Genomic DNA, 24,930 nt, shown 5'->3' with positions numbered 1-24,930 from the left:
CTGCGTTTGTGCACATGTAGGGAAGTAACGTGATGGAGGACCAGGATCTCAGAGACGTCGGGATCACTGACCCAGGACACAGGAAGAAAATCCTCCATGCGGCACGCAGCTTGCCCAAGGTACTTAACATCACAACTTAACCTCGGCACTGAGGAGTGACTGTCTGTGTCTCAGCGACAAAGGTCAAGATGTCATGTTTGCAAAAATAGGACATATGAATAAAAATAGATAACACAGTAAAGGGAGAAAGGTTACACTTGTGAAGAGATACTGTGGTTCCTTAGAGTTTAAATGAAAAACATCGAAAAATAAAATGTTTCCACCACTGACACCATAGATTTAAGGGTAAACAAGTTCATAAAAAAGACTTCAATTATGACTTCTTATTGCAGTATATTGCTAACAGTCATTTTTAAGAACTACCCCCAAAATGCATTACAAGTAGTATTGGAGCCTGGGATATTTACGACTTGTCTATATTATACTGAAAGGGCTACACATGGGTTGTAGATGAGAATCTGGCAGCCAGGGCTAAATGTTAATAATTTATTAAAAGCCTGCAATTGTGGAGGGTAAAAGTCTAAGCAACAATAATGCTAGAGGCTTTGTAAGGCTGCAAACAGGCACAGTAGTTGTTTGAGCTAAATGCTAACATCAGCATTGTGACAAGGAAAACAAGCATCTACATTTCATTGCAAAAAGACATGCGTCTCTCCTTCTCTCTAGGTGAAAGCACTGGGCTGTGATGGCAGCACGTCTCTTGTGTCCTGGCTGGACGGCCTCGGCCTGCATGAATATCTGCCCAACTTTCTTTCTAGTGGCTACCGCACACTGGAGTGTGTCAAGAACCTCTGGGAGCTGGAGATTATCAATGTGAGAAGCCGTCTCTTACATTTATTCACTGTTTCAATTTCAATGGAGGAGAACAAAATGTTCAGTGTCTTATGACAAGGGACTGTCTCTTTGTGAATCATCTCCTTAATCACAATTATGTCTCCGTTAATAGAATATGTTTGAGGTTGATACAAACTTTAAAATGCAATGCTGAAGTAATAAAAGTGCCAAATTATTGAAGCATTTTTCATAATACTATAGCAGAAATATTTTTAGTATCGCTGAGTATTAACTGACTGATAGAATGTGAATTATGGAGCCGTATGACAGGTGACAGGAAAATTAATACGTTTATTTAGTTTTTATCTAAATTGTGTAACATTTTATGATAATTGGTAATTACAAAGAGGACTTATTTATTTTGCATTGGAGGTTTTTCAAGAAACGCAATTAGCTATTTGTTTGTGTGCAGGTCTGGATTTGTCTCTGTGCGTCAATGTGTTATTTTAGACTACAGCATCGTCATGGGATCCCAAGATAAATCAACATGATTAACTGGACAGGAAAGAAACAAATCTATCATGCTTTGCGACAAAATTACCTCTTCCTGACGTTTCTTTAATCTTCAATTTATCATGACATACGGGCTTGGTAATAAGCACCATGTAGACATGAAATTGTGGATGTTTTGACAGGCAAACAGATGATCTGATCTGGTTGATAAGCACTCACAGACGGCAGTTTACGGAGATCATATTTCTCCCACTTATCTCTGCATCTTTATGTGTTTCATTGTGATGAACACAAAGAAAATGGCAGAAACCAGCCATAGCTGCAGGATCAGCACAGCAGGAAAGCAGCAGCCAAATCCACTGTATATGCAGTATGTGAGGGAAGGAGTCCAGCACACTGCGATGGCGATGCAGTAAAGAAAGATGGGTGTGAGAGCCGAGCACATTACTTTCAGTGTGCAGAGCCGCCTGTGAGCTTCCTGGCAGGACTCCCATTCCATTACATTTCCTACATCCTCTTCAGCACCTTAGGATAAACCATCTATGAAGTTTATATTTGATCTATGAGCTGGTGTACATTCTCAGATAATCCCAAGGCTCTTTATTTGTATTTAAATGCTCTCTTCTTTCACACACCTCATGCACACTGGTCTCTCTGGGATCCTGCTAAAGGGAAACGGCAGCAGCCCACAGACCAGTTGCCTCATCTGCCTCCGACTCTCACTGAATACATAATTGAAGCCTTCAGACAAAGAGTCATACAAGCCTGTTATAGAATGTTTTGCAGCTGCAACATAATTGCGAATGTAACAGTAATCACTCGACATCCACCTTTACTGGATGAGCATGAATGTTAATAGCCAATTATGCAAATATACAGAATTAAGATAATGAGTTTTGACTACAGTAAATTAACCCTTGCTCCCTCCTTTGAGGGTCTTATCCACACAAGCGGATCTGGCATTTGTAAAATATTTAAAGGGACAGCGATATCGTGGATATGCGTGTGTCAGGGGAACTTGCAGTGGTGAAATACTGTTAATTAAAAAACAAGTTGAAATTCTGACTAATTAAGAGGATCTGTTCGATGGAGCCTTTGAATATCCGTTTTTTTGCATTTTACTTCTTATCCTCCTGTAAATTGCCAAATTCTTCTCTGTTATTTAGGAACCATTTCCAAAAATGGATTGTGAATTATAGAGTGTCCCAGGAAAGAGACAGCGCTGTACTTTAAGCTTACGGCAAAACAGATTGAGGCTGAATTATTGACGAGCGTCATTTCTGTTTGCCTGTGGATGCCTGCCAGTCTGTCAGTGTGTTTAGGATGTATCTCCATTAGCTTACTCTAAGTAAATGCTTGTGTATGCAATGTGACAATGCACTGGAAGCTCTTATGTTGTGTCCTCTCCAGGTTATAAAAATTGGTGCCCTGGGCCACAGGAAGAGGATCATCGCCTCTCTAGCAGAGAGACCCTATGAAGAGGCTCCGTCCAAGTCCCGTCGTCTGTCCCCAATTATGGTAAGACTGGTGATGTGGAAATGTTAACACTGTCTCGTAAAAAAAATTACCTTCCCATAGAAATAAACTGAATCCTCAATTTACATTATGACGGAAACCTGGCTTACCTGGGTTAGGGTTTTCCAACACAAATGGAAACAAAACAAAAACTTCCCTTGGTTAATTTTAGCCAACAAATCTACTTGGTTAGGTTTCGTAAAAAGATCATGGATTGTCCCAAAATAATTATGTTTGTCTAGTTGTCAAAGTTACAGACTTAAATTAAAAAATCAAGTCCTTTGTTGGTTTGACACACGCATCCCCCCCCAAACATCATTCTTACATGTGGTTTGGGAAATACAGGTTGAAACATGCGGTTCCCAGTCACAGTATTTCGCTTTTCACTAGGTGGCACTTGACACTAGACTTTGCTCTACAATCTACAAAAACAGAGCAAAGTCCGCATATCATTTTTTCCAAAGCACCTAAAGCACCACCATTGTTAATCAGACTGCATCATTGTTAATGCTGCTATTTAACTAAGTGCAGAATAACAGTCAAAGCTCATTTGATTAATGGGTTGGGTGTGCTCAATATGCCCAATTAAAAGGGTTGTTCTGCTTATGGCTTCAATACAACCCATATTTAGTGTCAATGATGTCTATAATAAATACTTTTGAAAAAGCATAGGATGGAAGTTAAACAACATTTCTAGACAAGCTTTATTTTTACGCCAACATAATTTTCTGAGAAAATGGAATCCACTGTTTTTTTTCTAGTGGCGGATATCTAATTTTGGAATGAGATTCTTCAATATCATTATGTTCACAACAGTTAAATACTCAGGGCTGATTTCCCAGGCAGATTAAACCGGGCTAAAGAGAATTGAGAATCTCCACGGAAGAGGCTCTTTTGTCGGGGATTAGGCTTGGATGTAGATCAGGAAAACCAGCCCATGTAGACAGTGCTGTCAAATAATTAATCTAGGCTTTTGTGTGACTGTGGGTTTGTCTTCTTTTGTTGTGTGGCAGTTCCATGACCTCCTGTCCCAGAACACGTCTCCCCTCAGTCAGATGGACCCGTACACCAGCCGCTCCATGGACATGCTGCTGCCCTTGACTGAGTCGGACCGGAGGAGGAGAGCGGTGGATCAGGACTGTAGTGTTTCCCTGCGGTCGTACAGCGAGAGGCCGCGCTCTGTAGTGAGTTTCAACTCCCTTCACTTTTAAAGTCTTCTGGGAAAAAAACACCAAGCACACTTTGGGTGAGCGACTGGCTGAATAATAGAGGAGGATGATGTTCAAAGTTAGATGTGTCAGGGTGTCTTGTCACACGTTGTTGCTGGAGTTGTATTCACATTTTCTCAAATGCAGAGTAGTTCTGCAAAAATAAACCTTCATGGTTGAGTTCAATCTTAGTGGGAAAACACAAAGAGCCACACAACCATCAGACTGTAGCAAAAGAAAAGCTGCTAAGGGGGTAATGGGGGTTAGGCGATGTGACAATGTAAAGTACAGCACTGTGAGATTATATGAGTGGCCGGTCATCCTTTTGAAGCTATCTTTTTAATATATCTGTCTGGATAAGGCCATAGAAAATGAGAACAAGGTAGGATAACTGCAGGGTTAGGGTTACCTAACAAAAGGGGAGGACTGTAAAATAACATATTCTAGATCACCTCAAGAGACTTCTATCAATGAATGGTGATATGGATTTATTGAAAAATAATTGTTGCAAATTTGATGCCACAATATAGAAAAATGTATGTAATAACATTACTCCTATGGAAGGTAATGAACTCTGAAGTCTTCAAGTGTTGCATTATCTCAGACAAAACTCTTCAAATATGTCAAATTAAATGACTCATTTATGTCTTCTAAGTCGTTGAATAAGATCGTTCATTTCGATTTAAATATTTTCCCTGAGAGTTAAAACATGACAGTCATGAATTATTGTTCTACCTGCAATTTTTTTCAATCTAGCCATAATACAGTATATCTGTTCAAGTAATCTGTTAGCTACTGCAGCACATTAGATCTCCATAATAAAATCCATAAAGTTCAGCTTGGAGCATGCAAGTTAACCTACTTTTTCTAGCGCATTTTGGTTTTTGGCTCCATTTAAACTCACCCTCAACTGCTCTGATGTAAGAAATATTAAAAAAATAAACATTTTATAAACATACAAATTCAGTTAAGCATTTCATTTCCTGGTATAAATTGGGTTTTAATGTGCTTCCCTGAATTTCTTGGGTTTCTTTATTAAATATTGTTCACTAATCAAAGGTTATCATTTACTAAAGGTCAAACCACGACATTATGCACAAACAATCTGGCATGACTAATTTCCTACTCACTAAGGTCCAAGAGAAAACTCAGACACACGTACAAAGATAACACCCCCACCACTCAGGAGCCATTATATATTTAAATCAATACTTATCTTTTTTATAAATGCTTAGTGGATAATTGTCAGTAGTATATTTTACTCTGATGGGTGATTTATGAAAGAGCTGAGCCCAGTCATGTGCATGAATATTTATGAGTATAACAACAGATCACACAGGACCCACACTAAAGTGCTGACCGAGCAGGCTTCAGTTGGCTTCATACCAATACCCAGCAGTCAGTAGTCTAATGTGCTAAGAACACATCAGTGTTGCTTGACTGACTGAGGTGTGCATATGTGAAGAAAAGCGTCCCAGCAGAAGAAACTCAGAGGATGTCCCTGCCCTAAAGTATTTTATGTCACAATAATATTTGTGATTTTGATTCATTCATAATTGTGTAGCTATCTCTTTAATATATTTGGATTTAATAGAACATGTGTGAAAGTGTTGGATAAGGATTTTTATATTATTTTTACATCAACATGATTTGTCTGTATTTTATATTCTGTTACATCAAAACAATTATATCACGGAAGGATTTACGGTTGTATTTGACTGAATTCGTTTTAGCTATATAGCTAATAAACTGGAAACTGAGTATAGGTAGATGCAGAGGGGGGACTGATGTAAAACCTCCTCAAGATGTACCTGCTATATCTCTATTATGGCTTCTGGATATGGAAGTATATAAATATCAGTTCCTATACCCCTTATAGAATCATTTTGTTTATTTTATGTCGTAAATGTGAATTGTGTTTTTTCCAACCAATGATTTTGCCTCCCTGCAGGACAGACAGAGTGAACGACAGAAAGACTCTCGTTTAAACCTTCGGCCTCCGAGCCAGTCTGCTACCTACGCCACGGTGTCCGCCTGGCATCACCAGCCTGAGAAGCTCATCATGGACTCCTGCGGATACGAGGCCACCGTAAGTCACTTTTTTTAAAAAGGTATTTTCGGGCCAGAGGGCCTATATGAAGAACTTAGAGTGAAAGGGACACTTTAAGTCCTCCCCTCTGTCTTAAAGAGACAGAAGGGGAGACAATTGCATGGATTGTTCGGCCAGTTTAGATTTTGAACCGACTGCATATGGGCCGTCGCTCTAACCGCTGAGTTATCCGGTGGCAAGTAAGATAATAAGATTTGTAAGTCACTTTTTCCTGTCTTTAGCTTGGAGGCAGAGACACTGTTTCTATACAATATAGATGACAGAACCACCTGCCATTGCATAACATAGTTTGACAGGGATATTTAATTTGAAATACTGCATCTAGTGGTTCCATTGTATATCGTTGATTTGATATGTGTGTTCGACTCTCTCCCAGTACCTAGGATCAATGATCATCAGGGATCTACGAGGGATTGAGTCCACACAAGATGCCTGTGCTAAAATTAGGGTAAGTATTACTGAACAAAGATGTGTATTTTTTCTTCTAATTTTCATTGTTCTGATAAAAAACAAAAATATGAAATGACAAGGTGACAAGAACAAATACAACTGACAATTACTTTTCCCTGTATAATCACTTCCTAAAGAATATCTCTGTTATTACATTATTGTTGCACTGTTTGTTAGGGAGAGCCAAATGCATGTCCTGTTGTTTATACTCACATTTTAATTGTGTCCATTACAGAAATCAAAGGATTCAAGAAAGGGTCCAGTAGTCATACTGTCCATTACATACAGAGGGGTCAAGTTTATTGATGCAGCCACGAAGGTAATGTGAAAGTATGTGTGTGTATAAGATTGTGTGCGTCAGTGTGTATCGATCTGTCAGCAAACATTGCAGTGGACTCGCTCAGTCTCCATTAGAGCTTGATTTCCAGTAGGAACTCACTTCCTTCCTTTCTCCATTAGACTATAGTGGCGGAGCATGAGATCAGGAACATTTCGTGCGCCGCCCAAGATCCGGATGACCTCTGCACTTTTGCTTACATTACCAAGGATCTGAAGAGTGGACACCACTTCTGTCACGTCTTCAGCACAGTGGAAGTGGTGAGTGCATCCTGTTAGAGTTAGAATAATATAGATATGTCTGTAACTGTTACGTGTAATCCATCGAGGAAACCCAAAAATCTCTACATCATTCTTGAGCTTTTGAAAAATTCCTTCCACCATAACTTTGAAAAAACAAAGTGCCATTTGTGGGTTGTCTGGTATCCTGCAGTCAAACCACATGCAGCATACTGTGGACATTATTCCCTTGATTGATTCATGAAATGGCTTGATTAAAGTTCCTCTCCCGCTATGCATGGCATTTTTATGTACAGGCACAGATTATGTTGTAATTCGTGTCTCATGTTCTGTAAAGGTCAAAGACAATCTTTTATCTTTGGCAGGTGGGCCACTGTGAAGCATCCCATAATTGCAGGGAATCTGTTTTACTGAATGATGATCAAAGTTTTCACTGGTTTTGATCTTCACTCATTTGTAACACGACTGCTCCTTGGTGCAGAATGTCTTTTTTTAACACCGCTTTAGCTTTTCCCTAAATATGTGCATGATATTTAAACGAGCCAAAATATAATTATACAGTTATTATCCAAACAATGTGAAGAGCAGCGCTTTTGTGTGCCATGGCTCTTTTTTTGTGTGAAGCAAAATTAATCGCTGAAAACAGGAATTTAGAAACTAAAGAAAATAATGGTTACTCTAATCAAGCCATAAGTCATTGGAAGATGATTAGTAGATTTTAATCCTCTGAACTACTTGGTACGAAAAAACGATTACCAAATGTTTAGTCTCGTCCATGAAATGTCAGGCTTTTAATTAAGGTCGTTAAATTAAATAACAAGATGCCACGTCAAGATCAACACGTGCAAATATCAGTTTAATCGCATAAAAGGACAACCCTGAATTACATTTAGAAAAGCCCAATTCTGAAAGATTTTGCTTGTCCTTTCTTCCTAGCCTTCTTAAAGTTCTCCACTGCTTCAATGAGTGTCAAACATAATTAAAGATAATTACATTCAATTTCAGCCAAGCATAAAAGGTTTTCATGCCCATTGAAGTATTGACTTTAAAAGCATACTCTATTGAGCTGCCTGTTGTTGTGTAGTGGTGATTGTGTCATTTACGTGTTGTAAAACCCGTTGTTTTGTGTCACTTAACACCAGCTTCAAAGGTTGATGTTTAACTTTTATTAAAAATGATTGACCTGACTTTATATTCAGGGGTGAATTTGATTTCAACACACTTCTTCAACAATATTTCTTTCCTCCACACAGACACAGACATATGAGATCATCCTCACCCTTGGGCAGGCATTTGAGGTGGCCTATCAGATGGCAATGCAGTCGAGGGCGAGACACTACGTCCCGCCTACATCTCTGCCCTCGGAGGTCATAGAGACCAAAACCAGCCGCCCTGTGTCTCATTCGTGGAACAGCACGCGGAGATCAGCAGTGAGTACCACCCTACAACTCTTCAGGAAAAACATGGTGTGCACCTATTATCTGAGCGTGTGAGTGTGCTCTAGTTGTTAATTGGGGGGTGGGGGGAAACATGGAGTTGTACAATCATAATTAAGAATAGGTACCCAGATCTCATGACCGACTTTTTCCCAGTGACTTAATCCCCAACGGGCCACCTAGAGAGGAATATTTGCTGTGTGTTGTGATGAGTCATGACTTTGCTGGCAACTTCATCCCGCCCACTCCTCAACGCTTAGTCATTCAGGACAGGCACGATTCTTCTTTTTTTTTGCACATGTGAAACATGATGAATGAATACTTTTATTTGCTGCGGGTATATGATTTCCTCTGGGACTTCCTGAAGTCTGGTGGTTAGACCTATGCTTCTTCACTATTGATCAAGCGATTTTTGTAAATGTTCACTTATAGCCTCAGCTGTGCATCGATGCTTTGACTTCGCTGCACAGCCGGGAGCACGCACACTGCTAGACCACATAGACACAATTCACTTTGTTTTACTACCTGCCTGTAAGGATAATATATGGAGTAATCACAGATCTGCATAATGAGTCTCGCTGGTTGTTTAAGTTTTAACTGAGATGGGGGAGACGCCTATCTGCTTCAATTAGTTTTTAAGTTTTTTTTTATGGCTCTGTAATGGCTTCCAAATCAAACGTTGGTTTGAACAGACTGTGACAGCCACACACTTATTTAAAATGTTTCTCAATGAGAGATTGACAGTTAGATAAGCCCCTCTCTCGCACAGCGTGTATGCTGTTTGCAATGATAACCGTTACATATTTACCACTTTAAATTCCTCTGACAGAGATGTATTTGATTGGCTAAAGAATAAACTGCTGTGTTGACTGGCTACTTGTGAAACAATCCAGTCATAGGCTTTATCTCTCGAGTCCATTCTTGCATCTCAAGTTGCTTATCAGGAATGATCTTGGCCCGGATATCCGTTGCCTTCAAGTTTATTTTTCCTTGGTAGTCGGAGGCATGGCCCACCCTGCTCCGCCTCTGATTGGCTTTGAAGTTGTTGCCTTTTGTTATTTGGATTGTTTAGTGGTGGCATGAGGGGTCATATAGGTATAGGCTAAGGGTAAGAATATCATGGTAAGCCACTCAGAGGCAGAGCATGGGGTTAATGTATTTGCCATCCTAGGAAAAACTAATTTGCACAGTAAAAATATAGCTAGTTAGCTAATTAAGCTAGTGATAGCTCCATTAGTTTACTGTAAAGGAAGTACCGTAAATGGATCATAATTTGATGGCCACAAACATTTCTGTTCTGATGTTTGGAGGTGCCTATACCACTAATGATTGATTTAGTAAAGTCAGATTGCTAATATGACTACTATATATATTTGTTTAAGAAAGAGACAAAAATGGGTCACTAATTAAGGTAAAAAGAAATTGTAAGATGACCAGCGCATCTGCAGGATGTATTCTTCATCCCTGTCATGCAACGTTGCATGACAGGGATGAAGAATACATCCTGCAGATGAGGATATGGACAAAATGGAGTTATGAATTATTTAAGTCTTAATTTTCCTACTTAGGCTTGAGTAAGATACACTAAGTCATCCTGACTGCTTATTGTGTGCTGGCAGTGTAATCCTATCCTGTACATTTTAGATTGTTTAAATCTACATTCTAGCCTTGTTTTTGCCATCAATCATAATACTTGTTGATATGGTCACAGTAAGTGTTTGATGTCAGTGCTGTCATATTGTCTTGTATTTATCGTGGACAGCAAAGGTAATTGAGAATATTACATATATAACATATTGTTGGTAATAGTTTGTGTTTATGAACTGAAAACTGTCCTACACTCTGATTGTCCAGGAGAAAGCTTTATAGACCTGCGTTACAGTGGAAGATTATTAGCTAAAATAAATGTTAGGATACTAGTCCAAGACACAAGAAGTAAAATACTATATTTTTGCCTTAGCACAATGATAAACTGCTACCACTAAGTCTTCTCTGTTCTTTTTTACTCTCGTTTTTTTTAACATGTCTTTGTTCTTGTCTTCTTGGTCCTCCTGCCTCCCAGGGTGCCCCTCCGCTCGAATGCCGCTGCTGTCACTGTCACACGTGTACTACCCACCGCCCCTCCTTCCTCCCGTTGCACTCTGTTAGCCCCGGAGTCCAGGTCCTTCTCTTTCCTTTCCTCTATTCAACCTGTGATCACCTCACACATCTGCTTACACCCCCCCCCCCCTCTTTGGTTTCTGTTGTGGTGCCGCAGCGGGCTTTGTCTCCTTGTTTTGTGGTTCTTAGTCTTTCCTCCATTAACGTTCTCCTCATCCTTTTACTTTCCCATCGCTCATCTTCATCTGACATGTTAGGGTTGTAGTTGCAATGAGAGGGTCTTTTGATGTGATCTACCTTCTCTATATTAGCCTTTATTAGCACGGTTTGCTCAATTGTGTCAATTAGGGTCAAGATGGTGGAAGTTGTCTTTGTGGATGGTTTTAGCAGTTTTCTGTCACTTTTTATAGTTCTGTCTTTTTAAGACATGTGGTTTTCCGTTAATAGGGAATCTTAACATTTAGAAACCTTTCTTGAGATTACTTTTAACCATTTTTAATTCATAACAAGTTAATCAGTGTCAATTATGTGTGTTTTGATCACTTACATTCTGTTTGTTTGTCCCGCTGGTGGAGAGCACATGTTGCTTTTGAACTACTAATCAGTTTATATGTTTAACTCCCAGAGGCTGGTAGCTTTGGTTCACAGAGTGTGTTTCCTGTCAGACATCCTCCATGTTGTGGATTGAGTGTCTGTGATTATAACACGATCACCGGACCCCACCTCTAATCCATGTGCACCTGTGTGAGCCGAGGACTTCTGTGTCTGTCAGTGTGGCGCTGTGGCCTTCGTCTCACGCCCTCCTCTCGTCCCTCCTCCCTCCCTCCCCCCCGGCAGATGGACCCCCTGGAGATGGACGCAGACATGCACTCCATGGGCAGCACCACCTGGCTCTTGGACCAGCGGGACCCCCACAGGCGCCCCGTCAGCACCAAGTACGAGACCACCATATTCTGAGGCCGGACCCCTGCAGCCGCCCCTCTGCACTCCCTCGTACTTTCCTCTCCCCCCCTGCATCTGGGTCTTTATTTAACTCTTACACACACACAGACTCATACATGCGAGCCCCGTGCCTTCTCACTGTGATGGTATAGCATCCCTCAGGGCGGCCTACTCCTGCACCCCCCTCTGCCCCGCCCAGCGACCCACACCGACCTCTCTTTACCTGCAATGACAAAACACTCCTGCGGCCCCCCCCCCTCGGTACACCCTCCAGCTGCTGCAGCCGATGGCGGAGCCCTGGAGCGGATGATCCTGGACTGATCTCATTTTACAGTGGACCTCCTCTCTCAACCAAACTGCCTCTTCCTCCTCCTCATCCTCCTCCTCCTGGCAACTTGCATCTGCCTCCAAATCCCCGATAGCTCCCAGAGGTTGCATCTTTATTGTTCTTCTTCTTTCACACCATTATTTTTCTTTATTGATTCTCTGCAGGCAAAAAAAGCATTTGCATATGATTTGATTAGCTTTTATTCTAGATTAACATTGGGTTTGTTAAATGTACAGAAATGGTAAACTTGATAATATTGGGTAAGCTAAAAACGTGTATTATACCAAAACAGCCAGTGTGTTAAGCTGTTAGAGGAAACATTTAGTTTTCTTGCAGAGAGATAGGAATATTGATACCACTCTCAGGTCTGTACAGTAAATATGAAGCTGCAGCCAACAGCCAGCTAACTTAGTGTATCATAAAGACCAACAAAGCTAACGTGGCTCTATCCAAAGGCTGAACAAATATCCAAGGTTCAAAACGTAAGAAATGTTCAAATATGTCAACTACTCTACAAGGACCATAATCAATTATTTGTTATCCATAAACTCACAACAAGTTGAATAGCAAAGATATGCTTATGGACAGTATAAAGTATAACAAATATTTCATATGGAAGTATATTTATTAAAAATCCTGACCTTGACAATCCAATTTTCCATCGGATTTAATGACTTCCAAGTTGTATTGTTAGGAATAAGTGACTCTAAACTATATAAAGTATAATACGGCAGTCTTTGAGAACAAATGGGTTTTACAATTAACTCACTTTAGAAGCTTTAGAGATGCTGGCATGTGGATTTATTTTCTAACCAGCTCGAATTAGATTGCTGCTAACCTAAGCTAGCTGGCTGCTAGCATTGCTTCATATTAACCATACATACGTTTTAGTGGTATCAATATAATAACTCTAACGTGTCATTTTGATATAGCAAAAAACAAACGTTTATTCTGTAAAAACTTTTTTTGAAAGTTTCTTTTATCACCTTTAATTTCAACATTTCTGAATTGTTTTTGTGGTTTTGCCTCACAGACAGTTATATATATTTATTTTGTTCCTTTCTCCATCTTTAGCCTGTCCTGTCTCACCAGGCATCTACCACTGTGAGGCACTAAGAGGAGGCTGCTTTGATAAGCATGGGATGAAAGACGGACATTTAAATCAATGAAAAGACAAAACAGCAACATGAAGCAAACAACCTGTTGTTTTTCTACGCATTTGTACAATACTCACAACACCACGATGGATTGGATTGGTTGTGAACCTATCACGGATGATGTCGGACTCAAATGGACCAAGAACTGAACCCTCGTACACACACACACACACACACACACACACACACACACACACACACACACACACACACACACACACACACACACACACACACACACACACACACACACACACACACACACACACACACACACACACACACACACACACACACACACACACACACACACACACACACACACACAGGAACTTTCCTACACTTTACCGAGGACAACAGCCTTACGTCATTTAGGTTATCTATAGTCAACTAAAGCCCCCGACCTTGCTGAATATCATCACTACCCAACAACTGCACGCCTCCCCCTGCTTTTAAAAGACTGAAAAGAAGACGCCTCTTCTCATTTCCTGGTGTGTTTGTTGACTGACCGTCCGAACGACGTTGTTGATGGTACAGTTTTGTCCATATGAGAGTCGTTGCTCTGGCCTTTGACTGCCCTGCAGTCTCTCAGCATTCATGGGAATCACAGTATCTTCTTTGTCAATTTAAAAAAAAGAATATCACTGTGTTGAATCGTGGCACTATCCCTTTTAATAACATATTTTCTTTGGTGCATATAGAATATAAAGTGCATTTTGTGACTTTTTGATAGACCGGGGTCGATTGAAAGGACAGCGTGATTTAAGGAAGGGATCACGAAGGATCCAATCATTGAAACACACCACCAAAGAAAGTGTACTGACATTACTGACATTAAATCTCGCAATTTTGGTAATCGCGACCAAAACAACGTCCTCAAACACATTTTCCCATTTGTATTTTAATGAGCCTGGAGCACAATTTGGCACACATTTCCTAACATAGCATCCTATTATCATGATTACATGGGTAGCTGTCCGTGCTGTTTCACACCAATTTTAGAATTAGCTACAGTACATGCAAAGTATGTCACTTGAAGATAAACGGCAGTGAAAAGATTTAATTCCACTCCATAAAAAAAAGAGCCAAATCCTAAATGTTGCTCTGTTAATGCAAATGGATTTTTATGCTGGGAACATGACACAGTTTTTTGTGTCTAGAAAAAAATGAATTTCCCTCCTGCACTGTGACTCAAAATACTCGTTGTGGAGTTGACGCGTATCTGTGGGTCCTCCCCTGTGTGCACTTCCTGCTGTATGCCTGGTTTCTGTCTGTCCTCATGGGAGTTTGGACTGCTGCTGTTTACATCCCGTCCACTGTCCTTGTTTCTGTGTGAGGCATTGAGCTCGTCTCCACTGACTGTTAAGACGGTCTGTGTGCGGTGCCACTCTGTTCTGACTGTTAGCTTCCACTGACGATGCATGCTGGCAGTGTTTCTGTGTTCTTGATGCACTTGGCCTAAGCAGTCTCTGTTTGTACTGTAGCTGTGTCTCGTCTCTCCTCGCTCATCTCGCCATTTGCTTTTTATGTTCCCTCCTCTCGACACCAACACCGCGCGATTCATCCCCATCCCTCCCCATGTTTCCACTGTCCTCCCAACACTTTGTATATTTCTTCCATTTTCTGTGTCACCAAGACAACCTGCTCTAGTATGGATGAAAAAAAGAAGGCATTACACTTTAATGAGCAGCAGCTATTTAAAGCAAGTTTTGGTGGCATGATTTTGGCTGTGCATGTACCAGTCTTTTTTAACATCAATGTTTTCCTTGTGTAGCTCACCCCGTCGTTCAAGTTTCCGGATACCAAGCTGTGAGTTGAAGGGGAGCAGCCGATGTGAGTGTGTGTGTTGTTGTTAGAGGGCAGAGCGGAGGGAAAAGAGGTAGAGAGGAAATGCGAGGTAAGCCTAATGCAACGTGCAGGGCCAAACAGCTACTCTGACATTTAGATCTCACTCTGTATATCCCCTGCTCCTCCACCGGCCCCATATCAACCCCAACACACAGACGAAAGGTAACACCCCCACCGGCTATAGGGGACCCGTGTATCACTCCTGTCTCGAGTAATCAGAAAGGGTCAGTCTATTTTCTGGCCTCCATGTGACTTTCTGATCTCGTCATGTAGGTACTGTTATGTTTAGAGCACTGTGGACCATTCATGAGCTTTTCTATTGATTCAGGTCTATTGGAGATAGAAACTGTGGGAGTTATTAAGGAGAAAATAGAAATGTAACGATGTGTAGAGAAAAAAGAAAAGAAAAAAAACTGTACATTTGCCCATGTTTGTGGACAGAGTATGGTTTGTCAATGAAAATGTGATACTGTTTTACATTTCAAAGCAATATTATATTAATGAAAAATTAAATAATACAATGACAAAACAATCCCTATTAAGTCTGTTGTCAGCTTTGGTTTTGCATTATGGCTCAAAGTCAATCACAGAAGGAAACATAACACTGTCTGTTTGAAAGGTAAAGTGACAAACATGTTGGGTAATATTCAACAATTATACTTTCAGTGTTTCCCCTGAAGTAGAACATTTAATGTATAGTGTCAACAAACAATTAGATGTGTGCCTACCATGGTTTGGATTACACATTGAGAAACTGAAACCTTGACTTTAATTAAAGATGTTGTGTCAACAGATTTCCCACAACTGTATTAAGTTAGTTGAAAGCAATAACATTACGTTTGAATCACAGAGCTAAGCATTTGATTTGTGGAATGATGTTTTAAAAAACATATTCTGCTGTGTTGATGACATTTTCAGAATCCTCAAATCTCTTACCCATTTAAACCTACAGTAACTTTTTACTGTAAATGACTATACATGTGTTGAATATGTTGTTGAGTTGTCAACTAACACAATCTTAAATGTCACCAATTATTTTTCCAAACCTTGAGAAATCCCTTATTTTATTCAACGTAACAGTCCATTTCATTGGGTCTCCTGTACTCACAACGTGTGCTTGTTCAGCGTATATAACATTGTGTTTCTCAGCTAAAAGTCATATATATTTTTTTCATATATATTTTTTTTATATTTTCATTTTTACGATGCATTGTTGAAGAAACACTGATTTTCATCATCTAAAACTGCTCAACATAAAATGACCAGGAGGTCAAGAGAGTGCCATGTAGCGCTGTTTAAGCTCTGAGTGTGTCTGCTTTTGTCGTTTTAAGTGTATCCAGTCATAGTTTTCCCAGGATATTTTTTAAATCATGAATTGAGGGAAAAACGGTAATTCCTTAAACCCTTTATTAATTATATTTTTCATTTGTTTGGTGGATTGAATCGTGGCTGCCGAAGAATGGAAAATATTTGTACAAATAGGAGCCTGTTTAGTACACCACCTTCCATAGCACCTACTGAAGGGGAAAACACTGAGTATAGTTTTTGGTTAGTGACTAAAGGTGCAAAAAAGATGAATTCAGGAAAAAGTACTCACCGTGATAAAAATCTGTCTTCATTAAGGTAAGAAGAGAACCCTACATGTTAAAAGTATTTACAAACTCTAAGCATCATCTTTGGTACTTGATGCCTTTCCTGAGGGATGAAGTAAACCAACAGATATGGTTTTCAGTTAGTTGACCTTTTCCAAAACATTTCCGAAGCACTCTCGTGTTATGACTCTTTTCAGTAACGCACTGAAACTACTTGCTACTCTTGTCCAGGTTAAAAACTGTTACTCATTATGTTTCATTAAACTGTTTTCTTAATGTTTTGTGCGTTGAAATGTGTGTTTGAGATGCATCAATGCAATAATAGTTAAGATCATGCTTTGATTTATAAATTGTTTTGATATATATCATAATATATATTTTGTTTTTCTGCTGCAGACTGTATATGTCTTTGCTTTGAACACTTGTTGACAGTATTAACACTCGGTAACAAAACATTCACCGGGGGGGGGGAATGGTGTCTGGGTCGCCCTCAGCCCCGCGTGAGCCCCCCTGGTCTTGGCCTCTCCCGGGGGGGAACAGCAGTTTCATGAGGATGGGAGCGTAGAAGGGACTGAATTCTGTTGAAGTGGACGATTCGCCCACAGGCCGCCCCCCGCTCTCTGAGCTCTGCGCTCCCCAGCCCGGGGGGGGTTGGCTGCTCTGGACTCGCTTTGCCGGGACCGCCCTGCAGCAACGCCCCGAGGAAGCCTTGAACCCTCTCTCCTGTTTGACCGAGGGAGGGGGAGAGAGCAGGAAGGAAGGTTGTCTCTCTGCAGCAGCACACAGTCCTAAAAACACATGTGGACATGTGATAACCCAGACTAAAGGACATTATAACGCATGTTCTTTCCTACGGATTAAAATATACTAACATCAACATCCCGCACTATTCTGTGAACATTTCTCCAAATATTTGAGTAATTATACTCTGCTTTCAGCTCCTCTTGCTGCTTTCTTGTGTCACATTTAAGCGCAAACTAAATCATTTAATGTTTTTTTTGTAAAAAAGTTAGCATCCATCGATTGATGAAAGAATTTTCTGAAAAATGTCTTGCAAGGCATGTTGCTCTTGTTGTGTAATATTGATGCATCCCCAAACTAATAGATACAAGAAACCCTGCCCTAAATTATAATTAATATAACCAATATCCAACTATCTAAGTACTTGAAAACTTAAATGTGAATTATTATAATTTTCCATGTGTCCCGCTGTTGTGCTCAGCCTGACCTGTGAGAGTGTGGACAGGGTGGCTCAAAGATGTGTCCTCTCAGCAGATCCTGCTCCAGCTGCAGCACCACCAATTTGACACGTTGCTGTTCCACATTTATCCACTAATCATGACGAGGCTTCTCTTGAACAGAAAGAATGAGGTTAGCTGAATCTGTTCTGACAAGCTACTTTCCTCCTGTCACCTCCATTGGTTTCCTTCTGATACGATACCTGTTCCCCGTGACAGCCAGTACATGCATAACCAAACCCTCCTCTTACCTGCTGTGACTGCCCTCAGCGCCCTGACGGACTGCCTGAGTTTACCCACAAACCCCTGGGCTTGTCAAGGTCAGCACCGACGCCTCCAGGGCCGACGGCTGCAGCCGCTGGGCCGGGGCATCGAGGACAAGGCGGTCCATCAGCACTGTCTGTGTGTGGGGGGGGGGGGGGAAGAGTTTAAATATGAGCCTATACAAAGAAACTAACACATCTTGATGACATCATTGCGAATCCCATGGCAAATGTTTCACTGGATATTCTACAAGAAGGTTGCCAAGATGTGGTACTGTTGCATTTGGAAGGGGGCACGTGTAAATTGAAAATTGAAAGAAAAAACAAATTTATAAAATAAGAAAAGATTACAAATCCATTGGATAAAACTTAAAAATAATAGATAAAACACTCAAATAGCTAAACGAAGTCTTACACCCCAAAGTCCTAAATATCTTGTTCCATTATATTTAACAGAAGGCGCATATCTGTACAGTCGTTACCTCCTAAACTCAGCAAACCATCAAAAAAATATAGATTTATAAAATCATAAGCACAAGAGATAAGAGGAAAAATATATATATTTTATTCGGGGGTGAACCGTATTAGTGATAAATGTTTTAAAAAATTGAAAAAACATTTTATAGTAGATAGAAGAAATTGCTAGTTGATAGCAATAGTGTTTGAAACATTAGGCTGCACTAGTTCACTCCATGTGGGAGCAATACGAAGGCAAACGTGACCACCTCAAAATTCAGTTCAATTATAGGAAGACTTTATTGTAGACTGAAAATATCCACCTTTAAATAATGGATAGTGTTAAGTAACATGGAGAAAAGAACACATTTGAAACATGATGCTGATGAAGGAGTGCTTCAGTTGATCTGAAAGGGCTGTGTCAGAACAGCAGGATGCGCTCAAATGTGTCACATGCTGCAACACGAGGAGGAGGAGGGGGAATATATAATATACAAGGTAACTTGTGATTACAAGGACATTAAAAAATCACTGAATCACTAAAAAGATCACTGTCACATTTTTCCAAAACAGGGATTACTAGCAGGATTGGCGGTGGTGGCTTGGGATCCGGAAGGTCACCAGTTACCCTAAGTGCTACCAAGGTGACCCTGAGCAAGGCACTGTTCCCTACACTGCAAACAACTCCCCTCTTTGGAACTATTAAGGGTATATACATTAATTAACTTATATTTTTTACACAACATTTTGAACTAAAGATCAATATACAGTATATTAAAGTTAGATATACTGAATTAATTGTGTTTATGGTTTATATTTAGGCTATACATATAAACTACTTTAATTCTTCTTTATTTTAAATAAAGAATTTTTTTTAATGCAGAAGGTTTTATTAAAATGTATTAAACAAAAATACAGTCTATGCTTTTAATGAATGTATTAAGCTTAAACTTGTAAAGTATTACTGTTACTACATTTCTTCTTTTCTAAGGTAACATTGTTGTATACATTTATTTTCTGCTGTGTTTATTTGCATTACGTTTGATATCAAAGGATCCAAACGCATCAGATAGTAGGGGGGGGCGGGCGGCTGTCAGCCCAGTCACACTGAGCCTCTTCGGATGCCTGAAGCCAAGCGGTGGTGTCGTCCAGAGCATCTGCAGGGAAACAGTCAAATACATTGTGACGATTGGAAGGCCATGTTCACACATGATTCAGATCTGCTGCAACGGCACTAAATCACAAGAGGACTCACATGGTGTTTCAGTGATAGACATATTGTTTGGGTAGGTACTATTTAGCAGTGGTGGGTAGTAACTTAGTACATTTACTCAAGTGCTGTACTTTAGTACAATTTTGAATAATCATAATAACCCAGTAACTCAATAAACATACTGTAACGTTCACAGATGGAGTCGGAAACAGGCTTCCAGTTATTAGGCTTTAATAACTCTTATTTTCTAGATGATCACAGGTACAGGGATAGCTTGTGGGTTCAACCTCGCACACTCTCTCACACACTCCTATTTATAACCCAGATTACGTCACAACTTCCCGCCCTCCCTCGTCTGCTCCCCCAACCACAGGCCCGCACCTAGACCAGCCTCACTGTGCAGCTCTGTGATTGGCAGGGAGACGGGGGATGCCTGAGTGACACCCTCAGCATCCTATCAGGGTCGCTACACTACCCCCCCACTACAAAGTTCCTCGCCCACGAGGAACAAACAAAACCCAGCACAACACTACAACTACACACTGAACTTTAACTAGGAAGGTCTGGGTGGACTACCATCCCTTCCAGTGAGACCAGCGCGCATTCTTACCCTCTACCGTAAACAAGGGGTCTCACTAAAAAAACTCTACCAACATACAAAGTCTCTGAAACGACCCGGGGGTCGTGACTGCCTTCTCGGCAGGGCGACTTGGGTGGCCGGTTCCGGCCCAGGCGGGGAAAGGGGAAAGAAAATGGGGGGACACTCAGTCCCTGAGGAGGCACTGCTGCTCCGCTCGCCGGGGGACCTGAGTGAGGATGTTGCAGGGCCGGCTGTGGACCCCGGTGTTCCTGGGGCCTGTGGGGAAGCGACTCCTCGGTACGGAGCCAACCTGTCTCTGTGGAGAACCACTTTTCTCCCCCTTGATGGCAGCTGCACCCTGTAAACCACTTCCCCCACCCTCTCCAGTACTCTGCACGGACCAACCCACTGGCTGTCTAGTTTTGGGCACCGGTCTTTCTTGCGTTGGGGGCTGGACCCACACCAGCTCCCCAGCCCGGAAATGCTGCCCCCTTGTCCGGGTGTCATAGTTCGTCTTCTGTCTCACCCCAGCACATTTCTGCTGATCGCGGGCAAAGGCGTGAGCGGAATCAAGGCGGTCCTTAAGTCTCCGGGCGTACTCAGGCCCTGGAGGCGTGTCCAGAGAATCTGGTGGCTGACCAAACGCCAAAACAGCAGGGATTCGCAGCTCTCTCCCCAACATGAGGAGGGCAGGAGAACAGGCCGAGGACTCCTGGACTGCAGAGCGACATGCCATGAGCACCAGGGGCAGATGCTTGTTCCACTCGCGCTGGTGCTGAGACGTGAGGATGGCCAGCTGTTGTCCCATAGTGCGATGGAATCTCTCGACTAGTCCGTCCCTCTGAGGTCGCAAGGGGGAGGTGTGTGTTTTGTGCATTCCCAATTGTGTGCACATGGAGGCAAACACCCGGGACTCGAAATTTCTCCCCTGGTCACTGTGCAGGGTCTCCAGTACTCCAAAAAGGCTGAAAATGCCGGCCACCAAGGCATCTGTGACATTCTCTGCTTCCTGATCAGGGAGGGCATACGCCTCTGGCCATTTTGTGAAATAGTCTATGGCCGTGAGCACGTAGCGGTTAACCCTGTTCGACAAAGGCAGAGGACCCACCACATCAACCGCTACTCTCTCCATCGGAGCCCCCAAGGGAAACTGTTGTAGTGGAGCATGGGAAAACGACCAGGGGGACCCTTCCGAGCCATACACGGGTCACAGCGGTGACAGAAGTCTTCAACATCTCTCCGGCACTGCCCCCAGTAACAGCCCTGACGATGGCGCCGGAGCGTCTTAGTGACGCCAAAGTGCCCAGAACCTGCCGTTCCATGCTTGGCCTTGAGTACGGCGTCTTGCAGACCCCTCGGAACCACCACTTGCCACCTCTTCTCCCCTGTTGCTGGCTTCTTCCACGCCCGCTGTAGCACGCCCTGACACAGGCGTAGAGCCTCAAACTGCGACCACAGCCCCTTAGTCGCTTTAGAGAGCACGGCCACTTCCTCCCACTGTGGCCGCTGCTGCGACTTGATCCACTGCAGTACAGGCTGTAGAACAGCGTCCAGCTCCTGCTGTTGCTTCCACTCAGCCCCGTCCACTGACCGGAGCTCCCGGCAGACAACCTCTTCCACTTGCCTCGCTGCCGCACAGACGACGTCCTCCTCCAGCAACTCCTTTTCACGAGTCTCTCTCCTCTCGCAGTAGTGGCATCCGCCAGCAGCACCCTGAAGTCGAAGGCTTGGAGCTCTTCTATCCACCTGGCGACCTGCCCTTCGGGCTCTTTGAACGTCATGAGCCACTGTAATGCAGAGTGATCTGTCCTCACCGTGAACGCCTGGCCACACAGGTAGTATTTAAAGTGCCTGATGGACAGCACCACTGCCAAAAGTTCCCTGCGAGTGACACAGTATCGGCGCTCTGCTTTGTTGAACGCCCGGCTGAAATATGCCACCACCCGCTCCCCCTCTGATGTAGTCTGGGAGAGCACTCCACCTACACCCACACCGCTAGCGTCTGTGTCCAGGGTGAACGGCAGACTGGGGATGGATGGGGCGAGAACCGGGGACTCACACAAGGCACGCCGAAGGCTGTCAAACCCTGCTTGACATTGCTCCGACCACAGAAAATCCCTGTCCTTCTGCAGCAGCTGGAATAGGGGTGCAGCCGTGCAAACAAAACCCTGTACAAACTTCCTGTGGTAAGAAGCCAGGCCCAGGAAGCTCTTCAGCTGTTTCTGGTTGCGAGGATTTGGCCAGCCCGCGACCGCCTGCATTTTCTCTTGCAGGGTGCCGATGCCCTCACCCCCCACTTTGTGGCCCAGTAAAGTGACCTCTCTCTGCATGAAATGACACTTATCTGGATGTAGCTTCAAACCAGTGGCTCTGATCCTTTCCAGCACCACTCGTAGCGGTCCTAGGGCCGCCTCGAACGAGCTGCCATGCACCAGGATGTCGTCCAGGTAAACCAAGCACTGCTGGCGGGGAATCTCCTACAGCACCCTGTCCATCAACCGCTCAAAAGTGTCCGGGGCATTACAAAGCCCAAAACTGAGGAGCTTGAACTGCCATAGTCCCCGGCCGGTACAGAAAGCTGTTTTTGGTCTAGCCTCTGGGGCAAGAGAAACTTGGTAATACCCACTGCGGAGGTCCAAGGAAGAGAACCAAGACGACCCTGCGACCAGGTCCAGGGACTCATCGATGCGGGGAAGGGGGTATGAATCCTTCTTAGTGATCCCGTTCACCGGTCTGTAGTCTGGGCACAGCCGCCAGCCACCTGTCTTCTTCGGGACCATGACTACCAGAACGCCCTGCTAGAACGGCTGTCGGAGGGCTCGATGATGTCTGCCCGCAGCATGCTTTGCACTGCCTCGTCGCAAGCCTGCTGACGAGCTAGGGGAAGACGCCGCGGGCGACACTTGATGGGACGCGCGTCCCCCGTATCAATCTTGTGTTCTACCAGATGCGTTCGGCCCACCTCCTCCTCCTTCATGGCAAAACTGCCCTGGAACTCTAGCATTAGCTGCCACAATTGCTCTTGCTGCTCTGGATTTAGGCCACCACAGTTCTTCCTCCACACCTCCAATACTGCAGACGGAGCCTCTTCCACCCCAGTCTGGGGTAACTGAGGGGGGGCTGCGATCGGGTGGCCCCGTCCGGGGGTGACCGGTGCGGAACTGTCCAGAGTGGGCGCCACCGTGGATACGGGAAAGGAGGTAGGATTTTCCTCCGTTCCTAGAGTACTCACAGTGTGTGTAGGGGGTCTCCCCGCAGGTTCAGCAGGGACGTGGATACGGGTCATAGTGATCACCGGCCCCCCATGGAAACTCACTGTGCCTGCTAGAAAATCCAGACAACAGCCAGCCGCCCTCAAAAAGTCCAGACCCAAAATACACGGGTCCTGTACCTCCGCTATCCACATGGGGTGCTGCACTTCAACTCCCCCCACCGACACAGTCAGCATGCCTCTTCCTTTCATGGGTGCCAGCTCTCCTGTGACTGTGCGGAGACGCACCACTGTCGGTGGTTACTGTAGAGCCTGTGTCCACCAGTGCAGTGCAAGGCATCCCTTCCACAGCGACAGGGACATAACAGGAATCCCCAACCCCAGCACGGCCCACCGCGACGACAGGCTCCAAGCCTGTGCCGTCATCTTCTTCAGGAAGGCGTAGCGTCTGGCTCCCCGGGCCCCTTCCTCTGATGTCTGTGATTTGTTTGAGGAGTTTTTGGGCTTGGCTCCGCATCTTCCCCTTTATGCGGACCCCCCGTCGTTTCCCTGGGTCCGGCGTGCCTTGGGGCAGTCTCTGGCCAAATGTCCCGGCTGACCACACCCCCAGCAGACCCTGGTACTTGTTCCGCGTTTTGGCTGCAAAGAAACAGCCCTTATCATTTCCGTCATCTCGGTAACCCATGCAGGCTTCTCCTCCCTGCAGCTCTTCACAGCCGATGGTACCGGCCCTCCGTTGCTCCTCGCAGTTACACTCCACACATTCTCGAATTTCACTTACCGCAAAACCGCATTCATGCACCGTCTGTTTCAACCGCAGAGCGAGTCACAATAGTCCGATATATAAGCATGAAGAAAAAACAAACACGGCCGGGGGCAAGTTGTGCTCCCTGGATGAGCTGAACAGGCAGAGTGCCTGTATCTTCACGGAGCAGCTAGCAGAGAGACAAGAAGCTAGCAGCAGCAGTCACTTCACAGAGCCGTCACTCAATGTGACCACGCCCTAATTTATGCAAAAACTTTAAGACCTAATATAAATAAAAGGGTCGTGTTAGAAAACAATTCACTCACAGATCCATAATCATGAAGGTGGAATCTAACTATATTCATAATAATATTTATTGCATCCATGGGTAGAAACATGTTTTCTGCTGTAAAGTTGGGCATTTTAACATGGGGGTCTATGGAAATTGCTCCTTTCTGCAGTCAGTCCCTATATCGGCTAATAGAACTGCAGTGTGTGCCACTTCCGTATTGGCGTCCCGGCTCTTCCAGAGTTTGCCGCTTGGTCTATATACACCGCATGTTTCTGCAGCAGCGTGTCACCCTGGTGTCACCTCACCAATTCACGTACCTGTTC

The 24,930-nt window shown here is 43.4% G+C and overlaps 2 protein-coding genes across 6 annotated transcripts in view; one reads left to right on the top strand and one right to left on the bottom strand.

The window, feature by feature from the left end:
• anks1ab (ankyrin repeat and sterile alpha motif domain containing 1Ab) overlaps positions 1 to 15,549 on the top strand; it is a 41,779-nt gene extending 26,230 nt beyond the window's left edge. Inside the window, exons 5-16 of one of the 4 annotated variants that reach the window (XM_079680642.1) lie at positions 21 to 119; positions 727 to 873; positions 2,758 to 2,865; positions 3,876 to 4,046; positions 6,022 to 6,159; positions 6,557 to 6,628; positions 6,866 to 6,949; positions 7,090 to 7,227; positions 8,460 to 8,636; positions 10,705 to 10,803; positions 11,580 to 12,115; positions 13,087 to 15,549. In XM_079680642.1, the coding sequence (XP_079536768.1) occupies positions 21 to 119; positions 727 to 873; positions 2,758 to 2,865; positions 3,876 to 4,046; positions 6,022 to 6,159; positions 6,557 to 6,628; positions 6,866 to 6,949; positions 7,090 to 7,227; positions 8,460 to 8,636; positions 10,705 to 10,803; positions 11,580 to 11,699 (1,353 nt within the window). In that variant the 3' untranslated portion in view covers positions 11,700 to 12,115; positions 13,087 to 15,549. The remainder of the gene's footprint in view (positions 1 to 20; positions 120 to 726; positions 874 to 2,757; positions 2,866 to 3,875; positions 4,047 to 6,021; positions 6,160 to 6,556; positions 6,629 to 6,865; positions 6,950 to 7,089; positions 7,228 to 8,459; positions 8,637 to 10,704; positions 10,804 to 11,579; positions 12,116 to 13,086) is intronic. The other 3 variants (XM_079680643.1, XM_079680644.1, XM_079680645.1) reach the window with 3 other exon arrangements.
• phc2b (polyhomeotic homolog 2b) overlaps positions 14,084 to 24,930 on the bottom strand; it is a 54,504-nt gene continuing 43,657 nt past the window's right edge. The window contains exons 16-18 of one of the 2 annotated variants that reach the window (XR_013808099.1): positions 19,606 to 19,723; positions 17,838 to 18,247; positions 14,084 to 17,332 (exon numbers count right to left, since the gene is read on the bottom strand). Coding sequence is in view for 1 of the 2 variants with exons in the window: in XM_079680636.1 (XP_079536762.1) it covers positions 19,632 to 19,723 (92 nt within the window). In the remaining variant the exon portion in view is untranslated. Of the gene's footprint in view, positions 17,333 to 17,461; positions 18,248 to 19,605; positions 19,724 to 24,930 lie in introns of those variants that run through there. The other variant, XM_079680636.1, reaches the window with a different exon arrangement.

This window comes from Notothenia rossii (genome assembly GCF_949606895.1).
Source record: "Notothenia rossii genome assembly, chromosome: 5".
Taxonomy (NCBI): Eukaryota; Metazoa; Chordata; class Actinopteri; order Perciformes; family Nototheniidae; genus Notothenia; species Notothenia rossii.
The sequence above is the reverse complement of the archived record's forward strand: the minus strand, read 5'-3'. Positions and strand labels throughout refer to the sequence as shown.